This window comes from Suricata suricatta, chromosome 2 (genome assembly GCF_006229205.1).
Source record: "Suricata suricatta isolate VVHF042 chromosome 2, meerkat_22Aug2017_6uvM2_HiC, whole genome shotgun sequence".
Classification (NCBI taxonomy): domain Eukaryota; kingdom Metazoa; phylum Chordata; class Mammalia; order Carnivora; family Herpestidae; genus Suricata; species Suricata suricatta.
Genome location: NC_043701.1, coordinates 18,094,546 through 18,110,996, shown reverse-complemented (window position 1 = coordinate 18,110,996; position 16,451 = coordinate 18,094,546). Strand labels below are relative to the sequence as shown.

At 52.4% G+C, this 16,451-nt stretch overlaps 1 protein-coding gene across 1 annotated transcript; it reads right to left on the bottom strand.

Moving 5' to 3' along the window:
* Positions 1-430: 430 nt before the first annotated feature.
* AKR1B1 (aldo-keto reductase family 1 member B) lies at positions 431-15,193 on the bottom strand. The gene is made up of 10 exons (XM_029923139.1): positions 15,049-15,193; positions 7,715-7,882; positions 6,935-7,051; positions 5,753-5,830; positions 5,333-5,455; positions 4,760-4,866; positions 4,356-4,437; positions 3,740-3,823; positions 2,944-3,026; positions 431-808 (listed from the first exon to the last, which is right to left on the bottom strand). Exons 1-10 carry the CDS (start codon positions 15,112-15,114, stop codon positions 766-768), a joined length of 951 nt encoding a protein of 316 aa, XP_029778999.1. The 5' UTR covers positions 15,115-15,193; the 3' UTR covers positions 431-765.
* Positions 15,194-16,451: the final 1,258 nt, after the last annotated feature.

Below are 16,451 nucleotides of genomic sequence, written 5' to 3'. Positions count from 1 at the left end.
TTTGGTCTCTATGCGAACGAGGAACAACAAAGTACCTTGTGAAATTACGAACGGGTCTATGACCCCCTCATAGACTGGTTGGCAGCTCTCAGCCCTGACCGCATGGTGGGAACCCCGGGGAGCCCACAAACTTTTCATGGCCTGGCCCCGCCCTGGGCCAGTCAGATGGGTCTCCAGGGCTGAGGTCCACACATCACTAGCATTCGAGGCTCCCCAGGACACTCCCATGTGCACCCAGAGGAGACCAACCACCCTAAAGCCAAATGGGTAAAGTGCTGGGGCAGGGGCCCCCCCGACTAGACGGAAGGACGTCAGGTGCTGGTTCCTGTCGCCTAGTCGAGGAGCCTGCTGTAGGGGCGTGGACGGGACGAAGGCCGAGGGAGACGCAAGGTGGCGTATTGGTTCAATAAATCCAAATAAACAAACAGCATCAAGTTCACAAAAGTACTTTTTATTTGAGGCAAGGAGTCTGGCTGAAAGGGTTACACTTCCCAGCAGCCAACATCCGGTTGTTAGTGGCACTAATTCGACTTTATAGATTCAGCTTAGCCAGAAAAGGGTACTTAGGTCCTGCTTTCCCCGGCTGGAGAAGAAGGCAAGGAGAACTGGAAGAGACTTCTAATCTACAGGTACTGCTCTCTGGACCCAACACCACAGGGTACGGCGCCGACCCACCACCGACGGGGACAGGCCACACTACGCTACATCCAGGAAACGTGAAGACAAAGCAGCAGGTCACCCGGGGAAGGACAGGCACCAATGGCTTCAAAACTCCTCAGTGAAGGGATAGTCCTTGTGGGAGGCACAGCTGTCAGGAGACGGAACAGAACACGTTAGCTCCTGGGAGAGACTGACCAGAGTGAACCACAACAAGAAGTGGTGAGTGTGTCCTTATAGGTGAAGACAGAGACCTCACAACGGCGGCCGATTTGGAGGCTGCAGATGATGAGTCTGCAAGGGCAGGCAGCGCCCCCTCCAGACTCCTCTGCCCCAGGCTCTCATCAGCTGGCACCGGTGTGAGGGACAGACACCCCGTGCCCTGGTGCCCAGCACCATGCCCGAGGCCTGCGGGGCAGAAAGATGCGGTTCCTGCTCCCCAGGGAACCCAGTCTAACCCGGGGGACCAGACAGCAGGCTGTTGTCTGAAAGAGCAGGCGGAGGAGGAGAGAAGTCAGGAGCCTATACATGTGATGGCACACGGGCACCTCCACAGCGGCCTGCCATCAGCAGGGAGCCCAGGAGAGTGGCTGGGGGTCTGACACAAGAAACACGGGGTGGAAGCAGGCCAGACAGCCACCTGGGCATGCAGGGATGTAGGCAGGCGGGAGCAGGCAGGTCCACCATCCCACCCGGGTGGGTGCCGCTGGCCTGTGCTGGGCACATGGCGGCATCGCCCCTGCGAACACAGACCAGGCACAGTGTGAAAGGCCCAGGTGAACCCAGCTTGGGGCACGGAACTCTCACCCATCCAAAATTCCCCCATCCGCTGCCCCCCCACCCCCCACTCAGACCTGAGGAATAGACCCCTGCCGTTAGCAACAGGGGCTCAGTGCAGCATCAATTTCCAAAAGGAGGCGATGGATGTGAAGGCCTAGCAAGAAAGCTTCCTGGGTGACCTGGGAATGTTGGAACCAGCCTCTCTGGCCCCACTCTGGCCCCAACCCGTCCCCACTGAACATCAGTAGCCCACAGAATAATCTGACAGCTCTTTCTGGAAAGACACCAGAGTGGCGGGAGTGTACGTATAAAGGGACCAGTTGGAAAACCACTGTCGTTTGTGAGCCCGAGAGCTCCGCTACACCATGTCGGCGGTGGGAGTGGCAAAGGGATGTGAATCGACGATACAGAGACCCTCCAAGGAGAACAGAGGTCACCCGGTCAATGATTCACTTCTCTCACCCTCGCCTACCTGATCCGAAAAATGACTTTAAGGCCTAAAGGTTAAGTGCTGTTAACACAAACAGGGGTGTCAGAAAGAGCCCGGTGTGGGGCTGCCAGCGACAAACTGCTTAGCAGCCTGTTTGGAATGTGAGGCCACAGGTGTGACGGCCACACGCTCACCAGACACCGACCTGCTGAAGCACACCAGAGTTCCTGGTCCAGATGCAGACCCAGAGGGCACCTGCTGGGGGCCGTGGCTGCTGTACCCCCAGTACAAACCGAACTGCGGAGGCAGCAGAGGCTGCAGAGAGAAGGCCGGCACCCTGCCCCATCCCAGGGAGAAGTCCAGATCTCGCTTAGAAGAGAATGTGACCACGAGGAGATGGAGGGGACACAGAGGCAATAAAAACCCTGTGAAAGGAAGCTTAGTCCTCACTGTAAAATGGAAGTTTCTTCTTGAAAGCAGAGCATGACTTTAAACTTGACTTAGTTACTGTACCGTCGGAAAAGTTATCTCCCTCAGCCCAAAATTGCCAGAAATACAAGGACCCAGCGAATGTGTACCCAGAGGGGCCTGAGGTGCCTGTCAGTCAGGGGGGGTCAAGTGGTTTTCTCAGTCATGTGGCTTAGCAGCGTCAGGGCCCCCGGCACCACAGTCTTTCTACGGAGCCCCTCTTATTAAGCCTGGATAAGACAGAGTCGCATGCAAAGTCTGCCAGGAGGAGCGGGCAGCGGACAGGAGCCCCACAGGATCGCCTGGTTTCAGATGAGCCACTAAGAGGTGAGAACTAATGCGAAGATACATGCTTGCCGCGCGTCAAGCCGATAAGGCCCGCAGCGGAGCAGAAAACAGATCCTGAACGGATCTCCTGGCGTTCTCCTCATGGCCCCGTGCACTTGGGCTCACACGGGACGAAATGCTTGTCGCCGCACGTGCACGACAAGAAGGCAAGGCCATGCACAGGTCAGAGGCGTCGTGCCAACGGGACCCGGGCAGCACGGCCTGCAAGAGCTTCTCTCGTTCGGGAGCAGCGGATCGATCCCCTCCCAGGACCCACTCACCTCACTAAGGCACAGACTCTCCAGTTCCGGTTGAAGCTGAGTAAGGTGGTCATCTCCACGCTGCTCAGCTCAAAGTCAAACACCTAAAAAAGAAAAAGAAAAATCCAGTATGTTCTGCAAATAAAGGTCAGACACAAGAACACCCGAGTATCTGAACAGCTCTGTGCCGGGCCGCGGACAGGACGCTGCCCTGGGTGGGAAGGGGCATAAGGAAGACAGATCTTGGAGAAGCCTAACTGGAGGACTCTACGGAGAACGCAGCGTTCTGCCTGGACACCACATGCAGCCAGGAAAAGAGTCCTTCCCTTCCAGAACCTCTAAGCAAAATGGTAGTTTTCGGCCCATTTAGTTGATGTCAAAAGCACTGCTGAGCGCTTCTGTGACAAGGACCAGTGGGGAAGGAAATGACAGGTCACAAGAGTCTCTGCCTCAGTCTCCAGTGATGCGACGGGAGGTCATCCCACAGCTCCACATGAGGAATAATCAACCGCACACTCTGTGTGAGATGCTGCACGCCACACCCAGAGGCCCCGGAGGAACTGGGAATGGGTTCCAGCCGGTGAGCCGAAGAATGGGGTCAAAGAAGATGGTATCTGAGACAGACCGGAGCCGCCAAGTCACGTCCAAAGAGGACACGAGAGGCCCGGATGGGAGGGGACCCATCTACCTGAAGAGTACAGTGGGGCCGGGAAGACCTTGCCCGCCCGTGGCCAGCAGGCAGGCCCGAGGCAGCCCCAGCTGAGACCGGGCCAGGAGGCCTTACTGTGTGTCCCCGGTTACCAGCCAGGAATCTTACCTGGAAGTTCTCGGCGATGCGTTCAGGCGTCACAGACTTGGGGATCACGACCAGATTCCTCTGCATGGGGAACCGGATCAGAATCTGTGGGCAGATACACCGAGCGTGTGTGTACACCAATCAGCCACACTGTTAGGTCACTTAGTCTTAGACATCCGTTCCCCACAGAGGGAAATTCCAGAACCCCGCATGAGATGAAACAGAGGCCCAGAGGTGTCAGGGTCACCCCTCAGCCTCGCCAGGTGCCTGTGTCTCCCAGGTGTACTGGTCACAAAAAGGAAGCTGTTCTACCATACGGGACAGAGAGAGAACATTTCCCAGGAGCTGATCACACGGGCTCTTCCCGGAGCACCGAGGCGAGCTTCCCACCGACGTCAGCAAAGGCTGACCCTTGGGGTGGCCTGGAGAGGTGGTGGGACAGGGACCACTGTCCTCGTCACACAGCAGTCCTCTAACCTCCCAGTCTGTGCCCTTTCCACTACCCACTTCAGGACCCCAAGCTGCACTTCCAGGGAGGGCTGGGCTGGGCCGGGCCGCCTCTCCCCCCGGGTTAAAGGGGACACTACCTATGCAGGGGGTTCTGGGAACGGCCATGGGTGCCTGGAGAGGACAGTACCTGGGCTGTGGTTTTATTGTGTCTGGCTGCAATCTCTTTGATCCTGGGATCCTCCAACAGGGAAGGGTCCTCTGGCTTGGCCCTGGAGACAAGAAAGACGGCCCACATGAGCAACCACCATGGTGGCTGCTTACGGCAGTCAGCAACCCTAGCAACCCTAACTCCCGTCGACCTTAGAGGCCTGTCCGTCAGTCTCCTCCTGATTTGAATCTCAGGTACAAACTCCCAACCTTCTGGAAAAAGAGCAGCCACCTTGCTAGAAGCTACTGGAACCCTAACAAGACGTTCCGGGGCAGATCTGCAAATCAGCACCAGAAGCATTTTCCTTGTTGCTGAAGTTTTCTTTGTAGCCAGTTCTAACCTTCACCAGTGGACAAGAGAACACGATCTGGTGGAAAGCTCACCAGGGCCTGTCGGGAGAGCCGAGGGGACTGTAGGCAGTCACCACAATGCCTTTGGACTGGCAGTACTGGATTAACTTCTCCTGTGTCAGGTACGGGTGGCATTCGATCTGCAAATGCAAACGGGGCTGACGGTGATGCATGGGCACAGGCCCGGGGACAGAGAGTAAGCACCCCCCTCCCCAGACAGAAAATTATGTATAGCCAATGTCTTCTCATCTCCGAGATAAGCTGTGACCACTATTTACATTTCCCAGCTAGTGTCCTCACTGTGAAGAACAATAATCTGGTTACTGATGTACTGCGCTCATGGGCCCTACGGGCTTGTTCTGGCTTTGGCCTTCATCAACCGTGATGGGTCTAAGGATCTCAATATCTGGACACAAGATAGTCTGGGAGGCCCCGAGTCATCACAAGCCGGGCTCAAACCCTGTCTCTCCTGCAAGTTCGGCTCCCAGATGCCTCACTGTCATTCTCGATCACAAATCAGGACATGCCTCCTGGCTGTTGCCTCAGTGACCCGGGTTCAGACAGTAACCAGTCTCCCAGGAACAGCCTGCCCTGCGGGAGGCTTACCTGGTTCACAGCCGGCTTATATTTCAAGCCAGGTTTGTTTAAGATCTTCTCCACTTGGACATGGTTGAAGTTGGAGACTCCAATGGATTTCACCAGCCCTGCGTCCACCAGCTCTTCCATGGCCTAACGACAAGAGAGGTTTCTCTGCTTGCTGTCAACGCGTGCCCAAGAGGACAAGGGTGGGAAAAGCGTCCTTGACACCAGTCAGGTTAATGGGTCCTGCCCTTACTAATAGGTGCCAGTGAATCAGACCAAGATCTCTTGGCTAAGATAAAAGCCAGGCTGGCTGTAATGAGACCAGAGGAATAAAAACGGCGATAGAGTGACAAAACGCCGTGGAAGATGAGGCAGGGAGGACCACTCACAAGGAGAAGGGGAAACCAGGCAGGAGGGAGAAAGCCAAATCAGGGACTGCCTCACCTCCCACGTGTCCACAAAATTGGTGTCACTGGGAATCACGTTGCCTTCGGTGTCCAGAGGGAAAAAGTCCTTCCCGGGCTGTTGATATAATAACAGTCCATCAATGACGGCTCTTCACAGTCCCACATCTTTAGAAGCAAAGTTCTAAAAAAAACCCTCACTCTTAATCACAGCTAAGTTTTTAATGTTTATTTACCCTTGAGAGGGAGAGAGAGAGAGACAGAGCACAGTCAGGGAGAGGCAGAGAGGGAGACACAGAATCAGAAGCAGCTCCAGGCTCTGAGCCGTCAGCACAGAGCCCAACGCGGGGCTCGAGCTCACGGACCACCAGATCATGACCTGAGCCAAAGTCGGACGCTGAACTGATGGAGCCACCCAGGCACTCCTACCATAGCTAAGTTTTGAGAACACGGTCAAGGGCAAATCTATGGACCAATGTGAAAAAGCACCAACAGGCAGACAACTCCTGAGGCCCCCAGACCCTTTTTCTTTCAAATGGGTTGCAGCTGACTGTTAGATGGAAATGGTGAGGGGAGTCCTGCATTGGCTAGGCTGTGGACGGGGGAAGGACCTGGGCCAGAGGCAGGGGGGATGTGGTATGGGGCCCATGTCACCCTGCTGAGTCTCTATGGCTTATCATGAAAAACAAAGGATGAAAGTCAGCACACAGCGCAATTAAAGCAGGGCCGCAGGATCAAAACCACCGCGTGCCTTCAACTGGGCCGACAAAGTGGAAACCTGACCCGTGACTACAATGAAAGCAAAGTGTGTAATAACTCCCGTTTTCTGTGCGCAGAGACTCAGCCTGTCAAAGATGTTTATCGGGCTTCCACAGCATGGGGCCTGTGGGCAGAACGTCCACACACGTACACTGAGGCAGAGGGTGATGGCCAGTGAGGCCTTAGGGTCACGTGCAGAACATCACTGGGGCCGTGGTGGCGGTCACCGTTTTAAACTGCACCGCCAGCCAACGACAAGCACAGGGCTCCTCAAACTCTGTAACGTGTCACCGAGCCGCCCGGGGTTCCCGTGCAACTCTACCAAGCTCCTAGGTGACACTGCTGGGTGCTGCTCCACGTGCAGAGCCCGAGCCAGCAACACAGAGTGGGTCCCCACCCGCACCCGGACACATCACAGGCAACATGAGCAATGGGGGCCCGGCCGGAGCCCCGCACCACCTACCTTGAAGCCCGTGGGCCAGTGAATTAGGTAGAGGTCCAGGTAGTCCAGCTTCAGGTCACTGAGCGTCTTCTGGCAGGCCGCCTTGACCATGCTCTTCTCGTGGTGTGTGCACCACAGCTGAAGCCAGCGAGAGAGCACGTCTTATGCTGCGCACAGGATGCTGCTTCCCGGCCCCCCACCCCTCTCACTGTGATGCTCTAACAGGTGGTGAAGGAGTTTCCAATGCACACCATGGACCCTAACTTTCCAAAGGAAGGTAGGAGAAGCAGGTCAGGGAAGCCGCTCAGAGGGACCGAACTGAAGGCAGAATATAGAATGGACAGGTCACAAGGCCCAGGCCCTGAACAGGAGCTCTCGGGGCCATCTGCCTAGCAGGTTGGTCTCCGAGAAGCCGGCCTCCCTTGCCCGCCCAGGGTCCCTCTGGGGACCAACAGCCTCCAGGTCAAAGACAGTGGCCAGGAGCGGAGATCTGGTCTCCAGATGGAAACCAAGTTCTGTCCTCACGGATAAGGGAGCACCGGCCCACGACCTAAGCCTCACCAACAAGGGGCTCTACCCAATGGGTCTATGATGAACGACCCTCCAGTGGACAATGGTCAGGTGAGCTCTGGAGCCCTCCACGGCCTGCAGTCAGCACGCCGCCCCAGCAGAGTGACCTCTCCATAGTCACTCTAGCATATTAGGTGGCCCAGGGTATGCCCTTGGCTCCTACACTGGTACTGCCACTGGACCAACGGGAGAGAACCCTCCGCCCGCCCCAGGACCCCTGCAGAGCAGCACCTTGCTGACGATGAAGAGGTCCTCCCGCTTCACCACCTGCGCCTTGAGCTTCTCCTGGATGGCCAGCCCCACCTCGTTCTCGTTCTGGTACACGTGAGCACAGTCGATGTGGCGGTACCCGAGGTCAATCGCAACCTTCACAGCCTCTGTCACTCTGCCCGGAGAGGACTGAAGGAAAAGGAGGGGAAGGTATGGAGTTCAAATTAAAAAAAAAAAAAAAGGAAGCAAAACACGGGTTTGCATACAACGCAGGAAGAAGGGCAGGGGGAACCTCATGCTTACTGAGGACGCGCCTACCCCTTAACGACGGGCACTGGAAAGTGGGCTTTTGCACAAGCAGCTTCCCAAGTGGTCGGCTCGGGGTGGGGGGAGCATGTGAAATGCCACATGGCTCCATTTTCTGATATTCTGATAACCACTTAACAGCTGCACAGACCACTTAGAAAGATGTGCCAAAGGGGTCTCGCTCACTTCTTTACATCTGCTGATTGACAAACCACCATATTAAAAAAAAAAAAAACCATTGGAATGCCCTCAGTTCCCAAGACAATATGGGACACGATTTCCTTCAAACAGCTCAAAAGATTTTAATCACTGCTGGCAATATTTACCCAATTCCCTTTTAGTTTCTGAGCGGTCACGAGAAACGCCTCCTTTTGGGTGTGGCACTCTGACAATCAATCATTTGGCAGCAGTTCCGGGAGACTGCCATAAAGTAAAGAATGCCAGGGACGCAGATCCCAAGGCGGGGGTTAAGAATCTGCTGTAAGAGGCAGAGGCGGGAGCCAGCCCCTCCGAGGGACACACAGACAGATGTGAGCGGAAAGGAGAGGGGAGATGGGGAACGGTGAAGATCAGCACACAATCCGTGGGCAGAGCTGCAGAGAGACTGAACTGCTGTCCGGGCCGTGCCATCAGACCATCTCCGTGCCCGGGACACGAGACGGCCTGGCTGTTGAGGAGTAAGAGGGGCCCTGGGGGCCTTCAAGAACTGCTGCAGCACCCAGACTGACTGCATGGACACTTTCCACCCCCTCACTGATCCTACTCAGACCAAAGAGGTGAAAAATAAACACATGTGCAACAGACTGTTGAACGAACACAGTGCATTCCTCCCGGGATCTGGGGGAGAAGAGAATGGAAAGGAAAACTCCCCAGGGCCACGAGCAGCTGCAGACATTTGCTGTTTTGACAGCAGCTGCTGTGAACAGGAGGGGAGCGGGGAGGGGGTCAGAGTGTGGGCCAGTGGGAACAAGTGTATGGGCAGAGCCTGTTGGCACACAGAGCCTGCTCACCCCCAAGGAGGGTGCAGGGGTGGAATGCCAGCCTCAGGTGTAAGACAGGGGGCACCCTCAGATGACCTGACAATATCCGGGTTCCCTGGAGGACCGAAGAAGCTGCAGGTGCAGCCTTTCCCACCATTCGAGACACAAGGCACGGGGCAAAGAGAAGCCCAGCCCTGGACAGGCCACACTGCATCTGCCGTGACAGCTGGCATTGTGACCAGGCATGACCCAAGCCAGGCCCACGAGACTCAGTCTCTGGAACCACAAGACAAGCTGTCATGCTGCTGGGGTCACTGCCCTGGGAGACTGGGAGAGAGGGACTGCTCCTGGTGACATCAGGGACAGCCCGAATCTGGTGCACCTGAGGGCATCCTGGAGATCCATGAATCCCCAACTCCAACACACTTCTTCTCCTGTTTCAGATTAAGATGGTTAATCAATTCCTTGGAACCAAGAGAGTGCAGACTCAGATCATCAAGGGTGCTGAATGACTGGTACAAAGGTGCTGAAAAAAGTTCATCTTGCGTTTCCATAGAGAAGCCAAAGATAGAAATGACCAACAGGTTATGAAGAGGCGGCCGTTCCCTGACCCTTCCCTGGAAGGGGGCCCATCAGCAGGGACACGTGCTCTGGGAGGCCACGTGGCTTCCGAAGGGTAAGCCAAAACTGAGAAGGGCAACAGCTCCCATTTGCTACAAACCACTTTTTACCAGTTTTAAATACGTGAACGCACTGAATGTTCATCCCAGCCCAGACACACACTGTTCTCTCTACAGATAAGGGAAGTAAGGCGGAGAGAGACCACGCCACTGGCCCACGATCCTGCAGTCGGTGAGGGGACGTCAGGACTCTAAGCCTGGCAGAAGGACCTTGGAGCCATGCTCCGCCCACAGCTCTGTGCGGTGGTGTGGCCCTGAAGAGGCACAGAGACACGGCAGCCCACAAACTACATTCCATAGGAATCACCTCAATAGACCCCTTCCCAGAAAGAGATTGAGTGATCTCCTCTTATCACTAATAATCAGCCCATTTAAGGTCTAGTGAAGAATCACACAGTAACCTTGGGAATGCTAAGACCCAATGGCACCATCTCTCCATCTCCTGTCCACATTTAAAAATGCAAACAGAAGGGAGTGGCCCAAACTGAAAAAGTAAATCATGAAAGTATATTTCTATACATCTAACAGCTAATCTGCAGACCACCAGCACAGGAAACACTCTGATGACACACGACCAAATGGTGCAAACCCTAGACTGAATCGTGTTTTAACCCAATTCTGCCACTAGTCTTCCCTGGGACTGGGGCAAATCCATCCATGTCCCGCCCTCTCCGACTTCTGGTTCCAGAGTTCCAGCTCAGGCAGCAACAGGACAATGGCCTGGGGTGTTAGCACCAACCGATGGCAGTGAGAGCTCTGCCCGTGGGGTCCCCATCATCTCAAGGCAGGCCCCACCAGCTCATTTGTAACACCTGCAGCTGGCTAAGTACCTCTTTCTGATGACGTTTTAAAAATTTCCTCTAGTTAGCAGGTATTACTTTAGCAATGAAACGGAGTGGGCATGGAACAAAGGAAACTTTACTTTGGGGAAAGAAAAGAAACCTGGCGAGATGTAGAACAGTGTGCCAATGATATCCTGGAATACGGAACAGGAAGCCATACTTCTAGCGTTAATAAAGAAACAGGGCCATCAACCTCGAAAGCCTAGAAAAATACCAGTATCACAGAAAAGCGGTCCCCAAAAAACATTGTTTAACTTCTTCCGATTCAACCAGCTTTTCTTCAGAGAAATTCAGTCTGTATCTAAGAGAAACTTACTGTTTTTTTTTTATTAGTTTTGTTTAAATACTAGTAGTCTTACAATATAGTTTTCTATCGGAAGTGTAAGTGTGCGTCGTAAGTGTAAGTCATTTCAACCAGATGCAAGTTTAGCAGGTGTTTGTGACTTTTCGAAATGTATTCTAAGTTCTGGGGGGCGCCTGGGTGGCTCAGTTGGTTAAGTATCTGACTAAATGTCAGCTCGGGTCTCTCTCTCTCTGCCCCCTCCCCGCAACCTGTGTGCGCCCATGCACGCTCTCTCTCAAAACACATAAAACTTTAAAAATATATATTTCGAGTTCCAATTAATTCACTTAGAATTTTCTGGAACAGGAGTTGGCAAACTTTTCATGTAAGAGGCCAGACAGAGCATATTTTAGGCTCTGTGGGCCAAATAATCTGTTGTAACTGCTCTACTCTGCCGCCCCAGCGCATAAGCAGTCATAAATCATACATAAAGGAATGAGATGTGTTCTGATATAACTTCATTTACAAAAACAGGTTTGTGCGTTAAAGATAACCAACCCCTTTCCATGGCAGAAGCGGCATACAGAGAAATGGGGATTAGGCAACAGGCCCAGCCTTAATTTTTTTCCTAATTCCTATTCACAAATAAAATTTCTGGGATCCAATTCAGCATCATGATAACAAAAGTTAGGCATTCTGATACTGAACATAGGGATTTGGGGGACTCACAGGGTTTCACCCCTATTCTGGTTTAGCCAACTGACAAAACCGTCTCAATCAACTTTGGGTAAATCTGAGCACGCTGGGCCTGCCCCCTCTCCAAGGACACGAAATGCCCCCACTCTGCACAGATGGGAGCCTGGTGACCCGGAAGTTTCGTATACACAAGGCTAGAAGACTCCCAGAGACCAAGCATGGGGGAAAATGAACTACAACAAGCTACACTTCACATCTAATCCCCGGGTTGGGAGCAAATATGCTTTTCAATGTTTGGTACAGATGAGCCAACCTCCCTGGGCTCACAATCATTTAACAGTTTCATAATGTAAACTGCAATTTCAAGTGATAAACAGCTGACCGTACTTTTCAGTTGCCTTATCACCTGAGAACAGTCAATTTTGGCTACTATTCTGCGTCAAAGCTCATCATCAGTCTGGGCAACGAACACAAACTAACCACGGAGACTGAAATTCAGTTCCTCCCACTCAATCTCTGCTGAATTCAAAGACACTGATATCTCCACCTGACGGACATGGGGACCGACGCGGACTGGCCCTGCTGGGGGAAGACTTATTAAAGAATCTCCGATCTTGAAGAGTGCCAGGTTGAGGCCTCCGGGAGATGAGGGAGGCGAACAGTAAAACTAAGTTACTGGCTTAGCCACAATGCCAGCACCACTACCCTCTCCCCCAGCCCCGCGATCCGGGGTATCACAAACTTGCCCCACTGGGGAGCACGGCAGGAAGTCTTTCTCAGCACGTTTTCTTCCACCTCCTGCGTTGTTAAAGGGGACAATATCACCCCCAAAGAGGCAAAAGCCGGTTCACTAGGGGCAAAGAAAAATCTGAGCTTACGCAATGGTTCGCTGCTCTCTCTGTGAATGGCCACAGGACATCAACAGAAGTATGGTCTATCTGTGAAGTTAAAACTTTATGTGGGGGTAATTACAGAAAAATGTCTCAGAGCCTCCTGGGTGGGGCAGGGGTGGTGATACTGGAAAAGAGGTGGAATTTTACCCCCACTCCTAGCTTTGGAGGATGTGGATGCATTATAACGACCAAACTAACAATTTTTCAGTTACGTCAAAACATTTACAGTCACAGGACACCAACCAGCATCAGAAGTAATCTCTGTTTGAACGGATTCCTGGCAATACAGTGTGGGTGGGTCTACTCACTGTCTGATGGGGAAGGCAAGCTGGTTGGGGTGAAATACTCGCTAGGCCACGCGGGGTCTGAGGCTGTGACTCTCCCCTCTGTCTGAAGGCCTCACCTCCAAAAACAGAAGGGCGCACCTGATGACCTTTGATGCAAAAGCAGATTGGAGATGACCTGAGCCCTGCGAAGGGCCTGGATGGGACACAGCTGTCATGATACGAAAGATCCAGAACAAGAAGCTGCCCCACTTGCAGAGTGACCCCCCCCCTCCAGTTCCTACAAAGATAAGCAAACGATATTTAGGGCCAGCATCTGTGAAGAAGTATGTACACACATATGGGGGAAAGGGAATAAGTCACTACCTATATAACTTAAAAAAAAAAAAAAGGAATCCATTCTAAGCCCATACCTAATGCTATTTATTTCACTGTTACTTCCTCCATTGCACCTCAACACAGTTCTGTACAGGCCTCAGCTCCTCACCGCCCCCGCCGTCCAAAGTTACCCTATTTCTTTGTATTTTTTTTCCATAATATTTTATTGTCAAATTGGTTTCCATACAACACCCAGTGCTCTTCCCCTTAAGTGCCCTCCACCATCACCACCACCTCTTTTCCCCCCTCCCCCTTCCCCTTCAACCCTCAGTTCATTCTCAGCATTCAACAGTCTCTCAAGTTCTGCATCCCTCTCTCTCCCCAACTCTCTCTCCCTCCTCCGCTCCCCCTGGTTCTCCATTAGGTCTCTCTTGTTTTCCTGCTAGACCTAGCTACTTCTTTGTATTAATTCGACACATACCTACATATCTTTTGGGTACTATTTACCATGCATTGTGAGAAGTGCCATCGCGAACAAGGCAGGTGCTACCCTCACCCTCCAAGAACTTAGTTGGCCACAAGGACTGATCTAAGTGCAGATTTCATCTTGTTATTTTTAAGTAAACATATAGCTTTTCAGGGCATTAAGTGCCCAGGTACTATGATTTAGAACCCTCTTTTAACATCTTTTATTCCCTGTTTACCCCTGAGCAGTCATTTTCAAATAACAGGTCAAGGTCAGGAACTTCTGAAAACACAATACACAATAAAAATATCGGGATTCGTCCCACCTGGTAAACTACAGTATTGTCTCATGCATCTTTTGTTCAAGTTATACTTGTAGATGTGTGCGCTGCTTGCAACATTATACAGGCCGTAATTTACTATTGCCAAGAAAGCCTCTTTTCACATCCATTCCAAGAGAATAACCTTCCACAGATGAAAATGAACTCGGTATCATGGTCCCGATTTAATTCCACCTTTAGAGCCACCCCTGGACTTAGTGAAGGAAACACAAATTACATATACTCTGATTACTTTCGCCAAGAACACTTTCTGGGTGAAGCAACTCTATGCCCCCTTTCTTGCTAACCTTATCTATACTAATTTGCAACTGCGGGTCTTAGGGCAGAGGTAAACACCACCTTCTGTTCTATACCCAACCATTTCACGGTACACTCGATCCTTTCTGTCTCTTGTGTTGTCGTCAGTGTGGCCCATATTCAAAGTTCCTGGGAAAACCTGGGTCACAGCTGTAGAATGTAATAAATAATGTCCCAAGGCTAACCTATAAGCGGCTTAAAAATACCGGGTTTTGTCCCAGCGCCCATAATGTTCCCCCTAATTTTCAGATAATCGGGCTCGCCTTTTTATTCCTATTCATCTCTTAGGGACGCTGAGGAAAGATTTCAAGGGTGGGAAGGTTTCCGGAGCCAATTTTAATACTGACGCTAGCTAATAGTTTTTCTCTGGGCGGTAATCACCCTTGTCCAGATTGTCTGCAAAGGTCCGCCTCTCATACGGCACCCCACAGAGCCGAGCCCGACTACAGGGGGTCAGCGTCGCGTGTTTGGGGACATGGAGATAGATGGATCCTGGGCAAACTCGCGGCAGCTAATTTAATTATCTGCAGTCTCTGGGCTTACTTTAAGTGCTTATACTTCTGGGAGAGGAAAAAATGGAAACAATTAAGGACAAACTATTTAGTAGAGAGCAAAGGTGCAGATGCACAGGTGCGGTGCAGACGCGAACGCCGAGCTCTGACCCATCTCCCCGCGACTCCCATCCCCGGGCTCCGGAAGACCCCCCCCCTCCCCAGTGATTTTCCAGCTGGGAGCGGATTCCCAGTGCGGCCTGTGGATCCCAGCCACCGAGCGTCCACAGGAGCAGCCCCCCACTCAATATCCCGGCCCGGAACGGCGTGCCAGCGCCCCGGGCTCCGTGCGCGGTCCCCGCGGGGCCCGCCCGGTCCCGCGCGGGCCGAGCAAGCCTAAGTATGGCGTCCGTGGCAGTGGCCGCTCAGGATCACTACAAGTCCCGGTCGCCCCAGGCCGCACCCCTCAGGGCACCTACCTTCCAGGTGCCCAACCCCACGATGGGCATCTTGGCGCCATTGTAGAGCACGAGGTGGCTGGCCATGACTGCTGAGCTCCGCAGACCCCCAAACAGCACCACGCCAAGCTGGCCCCGGCTCAGACCTTTAAATAGCCGGTAGAGACGGCAGAAAGGGCGGGTACGATTGGCGCGCCGCTACGCAAAGGCGGCTTCTGATTGGCCGGCCCACCGAGGTTGGGGGCGCAGCAGCCTACGCTGAGGCTACTCGAGGAAGCTTCTTCCGCGAGGTCCTAGAGCGACCAGATTCCTTCCGCTCCACCCGCTCCTCCACGCCCCACGCGGTGGTAGAGATCTCACCAAACACTAGGGCACGAGGAAAGTGGGATGCTTAAGGGAAAATAACAGACCGCCTATAAATAAGTAAACTGGGAAGGGGTTCGGGTTTCATTTTTTTTTAAGAGCCCAGAAGGATGCAGTTGTCTGTTGTCCAACCCTAATCATAATCTGAGAATTGGACAAATGTCCTATCTTTAATCTGAACCATTCGTACTGACTACCGCTATAGTTTAGCGCACTTTGCTTGTAGAAAGGTGCGTATCAGAGAAATGGCTTGCAATCTGGTTGCAGAACACCTTCTGGAGGGTTATGTTTACACAGCCTGTTTGTAGCTGTCTAGGACTACCTTAACCTCCTTCCGTAGGAGCCTGTTTTGTCTGTACCGCTGAGTGTGGTTTAACAAGCTTTCCAACAAACCCAGCATCTCTTGAGCTTGGGAATCCCTGATGAGCTTGATCCAGCATACATGGAAGACATTCGGTCATCCCCAAATAAGACTCTTACCAAAACAGTAAGTTTCAATAGGGTTATCTTGGCAGAACTCTCTAGAAGAAGAGTGAGTAGACAGAAACTCAAAGGCAAATTAGGAGGTGCTAAATAATAAATTGGTCAGCCTTAATTGGCAGGTAAGAAGACATTATTTCCCAAGATAACAAAAGGAAAGTTGCTGGGAGAGCTTTGAAGACAAATTTGCCCTCCTTTCAACAACCTCTCTCCCCCATTCTCTAGCCTACCCCAAACCTGGTCTTTCTGCTCCATCACCCCTCCAGTCTTTCCTAATTATGCAGGATCAAGAACTATATCTGCTGGGCAATGACTCAGGACCCAGGCCTCACTAAACTCCATTCTGGTGATTTTCCACTTAGTAACTTCTGAAAAGTGCCCCCTAGGAAAAATTTATACACAACAGACTAGCCCAGATACTTTTCCATTTGACTTTTATTAAAAAAACAAGCAAAACAAAGCAAGAAAAAACTTGTTAGTTGGCAAATTCGGATGCTATGTGTCCCCCAAATGATACAATTTTAATTAGGACCTTAAGCTGGGAATTTGGTTTGTGGTAAAATGGCAATTCGTTCATAAGA

Coding starts and splice junctions, on each gene's coding strand:
- AKR1B1 (XM_029923139.1), bottom strand. CDS start 15,114: ATGGCCAGCCACCTCGTGCTCTACAATGGCGCCAAGATGCCCATCGTG. Junction 4,438..4,759: donor GGCTCTCCCGACAGGCCCTG/GTGAGCTTTCCA, acceptor TCTTGTCTCCAG/GGCCAAGCCAGAGGACCCTT. Junction 809..2,943: donor AGAGTCTGTGCCTTAGTGAG/GTGAGTGGGTCC, acceptor GTCTCCTGACAG/CTGTGCCTCCCACAAGGACT.